This window comes from Berghia stephanieae, chromosome 1 (assembly GCF_034508935.2).
Source record: "Berghia stephanieae isolate SIO BIC M18660-M18661 chromosome 1, UCSD_Bste_1.3, whole genome shotgun sequence".
NCBI classification, from domain to species: Eukaryota; Metazoa; Mollusca; class Gastropoda; order Nudibranchia; family Aeolidiidae; genus Berghia; species Berghia stephanieae.
In genome coordinates this window covers 89,448,346-89,455,845 of record NC_088360.1, presented here as the reverse complement: position 1 = coordinate 89,455,845, position 7,500 = coordinate 89,448,346, and the positions used below count along the sequence as shown (strand labels likewise).

Sequence of the window (7,500 nt, the reverse complement as noted above, 5' to 3'; positions counted from 1 at the left end):
GAAAGCGGCAAACGGATCCTCAGGGTCACGGTCATAGTCATGGTCACGTTCATCATCTTTGAAGTGATACTTCAAGCGTAAAATACGCATGAAGCGACGTACATCCGACTCAATGCGGGACTGGTCGGACGTTCTTCGCAGTGGGATGAACTTGAGACCTTTCCTTAAGACCGATTCCTCTGCACTGCTCAACTGGATGGTCGGGGGGACAGAAACCACCAGCCGGTGGTTGTTGTGGTTCCTACTGGGGGGGATAGCTCCAACATTATCCATCACGTGGGTGGGTCCGCTGGTGGGTGGGGTGAATTGATCGCTTCCAGACTGGTCCCCGGCTGTTGGAGGGACTCCCAAACCACCAATGGTGACTGGCTGGTTATGGGTGCCATTAAGAGCAGTGGGGTCAGAGGAAGGTTCAATGGGTGAATCCACCGATGGGAGTGTTGCCGAATGAGAAGGGAGGTTATAGTCAAGATGTGTAATTCTGTTTGGAAAGAGAGCATCTAATTTACTGGTTTTGACATAATTTAAGCATGCATGGTAATGTTGATTACATAAATGTATGAATAGCCTAATGGCTTTGTAAAGTAAATGATTATTATAAGTACGATGCCTCAAGCATGTGGAGGATGTGTCGATGGTGTGTGTTAATTTGGATATCTGTTTGCGAAGGATGTCTGTAGTAAGTCTAAGTCGTTGCATAGCACACTTGGATTCTAATTCCAGAAACTGGGAGAACTGGGATGAGGTTAGAGAGCCTAAAGAAGGGTGGAAATGTGAAACGAATCCTTTAGGGGCCGTGCGTTTCCTAAGGCAGTACAATAAGAAATTCAAGTGGCTGCTAGCTCGAGTTTTATAGAGGGTGGCGTGGGCGAGAGTGTAGCCTACTTGAGATAGGTGGATAGGGAAAGAGGAAAGAAACGTACGAATGTCCCGTAAGGAAGAGCGCAAGAGTTGCTTGGGAGATGTATGAGGCATGGTGAAAATAGGGAAAGAGGGCGAAAGGCTAAGAGGATAAGTAAGGTAATCAATAAGTATAGGTAAACTGGAGAGGCGAGTGAATGAGAGAAAGGAAGGGAGGGATAGACTGAGAGGTGTGGTAAGAGAGAGGTAGTGGTTGAAAACGTGGGTGTGGTGAAAAATAATGCTGAGATGTAAATGGTAAGGAGGGGGGGGGGGGGGGGGGTAGTGTGCTAAAAGAGGTAGACTGGTAGGGGAGAAGAGTGTAAATAAATATATAAATATGAGAGTAATGAAAAGGTGATGATAGTGCAATGTTGGATAAAACTAAATTGATAATCTGAAAAGTATATTTAAAAAATGCAACATATAGCAGTACAAATAAAACAGAAATAAACACTATACCTACGTAAAGTACTAGGTAACACTGATGGGGACGGTCCAAAAACACGGTATGGCAGCAGAAGTATAATTCAAGTGAATCAACGAAAAAACTCAAATGAATCAAAACGGAAAAGTAGAAAACGGTAAGGGCTGCCTGAAGCCGGTGATCGTAAAATACTAACGAAAGAGTGAAAATGGAAAGGCTTCGTATGGGAACAAAACAGACAATGGACGTTTCGGGTACAAACCCTTCGTCAGCACAACAATACACAAATAAACGTGGAAAACAAATAAAATATAATGAAAAATAGCTAGTATCGTCTGTACTCAATGGTGGTTGCAGTATGAATGAAATGTTAGCGTGGCGTGGGTAGAGGATAGGGTGCCTCAGGGGGTGATCTAATTGATAAGCAAAGGTCAGCGTCAGGGAACAGAACTTTCCAGACTATAATGGAAGATAAAAGACATATTGGTAGTAGTAGTAGTAGTAGTAGTAGTAGTAGTAGTAGTAGTAGTAGTAGTAGTAGTAGTAGTAGTAGTAGCAGTAGTAGTAGTAGTAGTTGTAGTAGTAGTAGTTGTGTTGTAGTAGTAGTAGTAGTAGTAGTAGTAGTAGTAGTAGTAGTAGTAGTAGTAGTAGTAGTAGTAGTAGTAGTAGTAGTAGTAGTAGTAGTAGTAGTAGTAGAACGCTGTAGTGGAACAGTAGGGGGCGGTGGAGGGGGCGAGGTGAAAGGGTCATGGCGGAGGTGGGGGGGGGGGGGGGGGGGGGGGGTGGGTGTTTGTTGGATGAGCGAAGGTTGAATCTTCGCGAAGGAACGATGCAATAGTAAAGTGGAATACACCGATAAATAGATAGATGGATAGACAGATAGATAGGTAGATAGACAGACAAGAGGGGGGAGAGAGAGAGAGAGAGAGAGAGAGAGAGAGAGAGAGAGAGAGAGAGAGAGAGAGAGAGAAATGATGATGATGTATTCCACTTTACTATTGCATCGTTCCTTCGCGAAGATTCAACCTTCGCTCATCAACAAACCCACCCCCCCCCCCCCCACCTCCGCCATGACCCTTTCACCTCGCCCCCTCCACCGCCCCTACTGTTCCACTACAGCGTTCTACTACTACTACTACTACTACTACTACTACTACTACTACTACTACTACTACTACTACTACTATACTACAACTACTACTACTGCTACTACTACTACTACTACTACTACTACTACTACTACTACTATACTACTACTACTACTACTACCAATATGTCTTTTATCTTCCATTATAGTCTGGAAAGTTCTGTTCCCTGACGCTGACCTTTGCTTATCAATTAGATCACCCCCTGAGGCACCCTATCCTCTACCCACGCCACGCTAACATTTCATTCATACTGCAACCACCATTGAGTACAGACGATACTAGTTATTTTTCATTATATTTTATTTGTTTTCCACGTTTATTTGTGTATTGTTGTGCTGACGAAGGGTTTGTACCCGAAACGTCCATTGTCTGTTTTGTTCCCATACGAAGCCTTTCCATATATAAACTTTGAAAGGCAAGTTGTGAAAAGCAATAAGAGCAAAGCTCTCAATAGATAATATGTCCTCATCTGCTAATCATAGTAATGATCATATCAGATAATTTTTTACCTAAACCTTTCTTTTTGTCATAGGTATTTAAAAGCTTTAGACCTAAGCAACCTTTACGCATTATATTGTTTGTTTGTTTTGTTTTTAAGGGTTTTACGTGCTTGCAACACATAAAGGTCATATCAGCACCAGTAAAAAGGAAGAAAATGTGTTAGTAAAAAGTTCTAGAATTACAATTGAAGCGCCCGAGAAAAGGTAAGAAAAAGGGGAATTGGTTTAAATAGGAAACTGATGTAGATTCCAAGAGCACATTATCAAAGTACTTAAGTTTGAGATCACCTAAAAAGTCTCATTCAGACACAAGCATAGATTCCCACTAAGAGGATTACACTCAAATGTTTACAAATCATATATAACATGTAATTAAAAATAATACAGTGCATAACAGAGAGATGATTTTTACAAGGAAAAAAATATCATTTCCCAAAATTAACTATACATTTGACTGTTTCCCTCCCAGCTAGGGTACCCGGCCAGTGCCAGGACAAAACCAAGTAATTTCATGTACCTCCCTGCCACTATGGGAGGTCAGGAACACAAATGATATGTCATGTTATGTTCTACAGATGTTTCCAGAGTTTGCTACTTGCCTTGGCAGTCCTTCCTGTCGATAGCATCACCCCAATACCAGTCCTTACACATGTCACAGTTCAGACCAGCCGTGTTATTGATGCACAGCAGACACATACCGGTAAATCTGTCACAACTGTTGGGATTGTACATGTCAATGTTGCCACTACAGTCGCAAGGCTGGCAGAATTCATCCTTTACCATTGGGTTTCCGTAGTATCCAGCAGCACATCTAAAATGTCACATTTTGGGGTTGTGAATAGAGATATTAAACAAAACAATAAGCAAAAATTAAGCAATCAACAATATAGCATATCGTCTTGCTCACAATTTTATAATATAAAGAGGTATTTTATGGAATTTTGCCTCAATTATTATTATTATTATTATTATTATTTTTATTATTATTGTTATTATTATTATTATTTGTTATTATTATTATTATTATTATTATTATTATTATTGTTATTATTATTATTATTATTATTATTATTACTCTATGATAATGACAATGATGATGATGATAATAATGAAATGATGACGATGATGACGATGATGATGATGATGATGATGATGATGATGATGATGATGATGATGATGATGACAACAACAACAATAATAATAATAACATCATCAACAACAATACTTTTCATCACGCCAGAAAAAGCCATTCTACTTACGAGTCACACAAATCACCAGTGTAGCCTGGGTTGCAAGCACAATTGGAGGTGTAGCCATCCTGACTTATGGAACATGTGGTGGCAAAACTGAAATTGAGACCAATTTAAAACGATTGAATGTTTGAACTAAAAGGGCTATAAAGGCAAATATCTCAAGGTAGAGAATTAAGTCTTAAGACAGAGAATTTACAGGTCTGGATAACAGTTATAATATATACAAAAATTAATGTAGTTTCTGGCACCACCAAAAACTGAAATTGGATCATTTTGACCATTTCCACTTTAAAATAAATTTTTCTCCGCTTCCAAATCTTGACATAATACCATTTTGTGCCAGAAGAGGGGGAAGTAGGGTTCATATCATATACGTCTAAGAGTTGCCAACTAGGATTTTAATAGATACGGGTTTTTCATTGCACTTTTCGTAAAGTGTTTTGTTGCTTATTTTGTGGGTATTATCAGATATTCAAGACTCTTTATTTTCTGTGAAATCTGTCTTTATTTTTGTTATTCGGTTCCGATTAATCCATGTTCCACGGTTGTACTTAAGCACTGATTTTACAAGGGTTGTGTATAATTTGATTTTAGTATTCATTATTATTTTACCTTTCCTAATCCAAATCTTTAATACTTTATTTAGTGCAACAGTCGTTAAAATTTTTCCTCTTTCTACATCTTTCCTGTCTCCAATTAGTGATCCTACTTTTGTTTGTCAAATGAATGATTGAGGGGTCCTGCTAGTTCAGTTAGTAGAACACTCACATCAAACACAATGGGATCGAGATCGATCCCGGGTGCAGTCGAGATTTTTTCTGACCCCCCTGTCCATCCAGCAGTGATTGGGTAGCTGGGTCTGTTAGATCTGGTGGAAAGTACCTTGCAATAGACTAGCATCCTATCCAAAGGATAGCAAGCAATTGCTATTGTCCGTTTCATACTACAGAAACCGGGATAAACTCCGGCTCCATGGGCCTAATGGCTCTGAAGGACTACTTTTCCTTTGTTCCACTGGCACTTTTCCTTCCATTTCCACTACAATAAAGAGGCTAAATTACTACCCAAAGGATCACAAGGCTTTGAAGGAATCCTTATATCTTTTTCATCACAGTAAGAAGAAAGAAATAAAAACAATATTATTACAATCATCAATAAGTTAGTGTTGAATTATACCCAATTCATGATGTATTTATTTCTTAAGCTATAAGAGTTATAACAAATTCACATACTTGTTGGATGCCACAGGTAGAGGACATGAACAGATCTGGCAGCCTCCAGTGACTGGATCACCAGAATATCCAACAATGCACTTTTCACAGTGTGGACCTGTCGTGTTGTCAGCGCAATTCTAAACGAAAGATGATAAATTTTAATATACTAATGAAACAATAACAAAAGATTAGAACAAAAATTAGTATAGAAAATTGTTCCAGAAAAAAATAAAACATCTTCTGATGTCAAAAGTCAAAGATTTAAATCCGGGTCAAGTGGGTTATTTTCTGGGATAACTTGAACATAATTTTTCTACGTATTCTATCTGGTGAGATAAAGTCTATTTGAATTCATAATCATGTCATATCATAAAATATCTTCTAAAATCAAATCAATGCCGTATCATGGTGTTTTCATTTTATTAATAACATTATGGCACACAAATTTGCATAAACTATTAGAATATCCATTCTTTTCTTCTAAGTTATGCCCAAAAGTCCTTACAAAGCATTCTCCAGTGTTTACATCACACTCGTTGGAGTGTCCATTACAGTTACATTTGGTGCAGATTCCAAGATAAGGTGTTGAACGTGCTCGGTAATAGCCTTGTGAACATTCCTGAAAAAGAAAAATCAGTTTATCGACGACATGCTATATGGTTCATTTATCCTTTACAGGAAGGATTTGATATTTATTCTAATTTGATATCATATCCAGCCTTTTCCATCAGGTAGCAGCAATGAGACCACTCATCACTGCTACTATTTTCTTAGTTTTTAATTGGTAATTTATGAATGAATGAAAATGGCTGCGCTGCCTCGTGGCCACTTGCCGTAAATGTATGTGTTACTTCAAGTTTGACAGTCTATTTCTAATATCCAGATTAGTAATTTGTTTCCATAAATTCTGTCCAGTGCAAGTGTTCTTAGCTTTTGAATGTCACCATGTGTGTTAAGGTGCTGAGGTAATTGGGTGTTTCCTTGTGTTGTTGAAATCAGTTTTCGTTGTTGTTTTAATATTTTTGATATTTTTTTAAAATTTTTGATTCAGTTTTGTTGGAAGTGAAGTTTTTGTCCGCCCCCTGTATTTGGTCCTTGTTTGAAGTGTTTTAAAAACCCGATAAATTAAGGATTGAAAAATAAAAAATGTGTAATGAAAGTGGTTTTTATTAAATTTTTGGTGATAAAGAGAATACTTTGAAAAAATGATTGACAAAGGGAGCTTTAAAAAGATTGAAATGGGATGTTCAAAATATTCCAAAAATGCTCTTTGTAACAATCCCCTTTTTCCCCTTTTGGGAAATTTGGGAAAACCCAAATGGTTTATCTGGAATTTTAACAAAATTGGAAGTGAAATTTGATAAAGACGTCATAAAATAAATGTTTCATCTTTTTATTTTTTAAAAATTGCTAATCTTTATTTGATTGAAAAAAAAATTTGTTTTTAGTTGTCAGTCATTTTAAACCAAAATCAGAAAAGGTAGTTTTTTTGTTTTAGCGTAGTGTAATCAGTGTCATTTTTTCGTAATGATCAACTAAGCCCTATGGGTTTTAATAATGCATGTGGTAACTGACACGCCCTCCCCCTAGTTTGGTGGACATGAACATTTCTACAGTGTCAGCCCCTTTACCCCCTTCCCCCCTTTGACGCGGTTGTTAGAAATCAGTCAGTTTTGAAATAAGGAAATATATTAAAATTGTTTACATTTTTTACATCAAAAACAATTTGGGGTTCTTTTTTTTTCTCATAAGCGTTTTCCCCGACAAAATTATAAAGTAAAAATTTCACAGTTTAAAAAACAAAAGAAAAAAAAATTCCCTTGTTTAAAAAACTAACTTTCTATTTTTTATTTTTTTTATCCCCGATTATGAAAGAATGATTATGAGTGAAATTTTAAAACATTGCTTTAGATGGAGATAATGGACTTGTGAAAAGGAAAAGGGGACAGCTAAAAAATTTATGCCAAATTCAGGCCAAAATTTAAATTTTACATGTTTTTGACAAAAATTGTATCCCAAATTAAATTAGTGTCAAAAACAAAAATGAATGTTTTGTTT

The 7,500-nt window shown here is 37.1% G+C and overlaps 1 protein-coding gene across 1 annotated transcript in view; it reads right to left on the bottom strand.

The window, feature by feature from the left end:
- The window catches only part of LOC144958545 (laminin subunit alpha-2-like), a 19,952-nt gene extending 12,902 nt beyond the window's left edge, over positions 1-7,050 (bottom strand). The window contains exons 1-5 of the mRNA XM_078890627.1: positions 7,018-7,050; positions 5,948-6,061; positions 5,461-5,579; positions 4,235-4,321; positions 3,575-3,786 (exon numbers count right to left, since the gene is read on the bottom strand). Coding sequence (XP_078746753.1) covers positions 3,575-3,786; positions 4,235-4,321; positions 5,461-5,579; positions 5,948-6,061; positions 7,018-7,050 — 565 coding nt within the window. The remainder of the gene's footprint in view (positions 1-3,574; positions 3,787-4,234; positions 4,322-5,460; positions 5,580-5,947; positions 6,062-7,017) is intronic.
- Between the last annotated feature and the right edge of the window lie 450 nt (positions 7,051-7,500).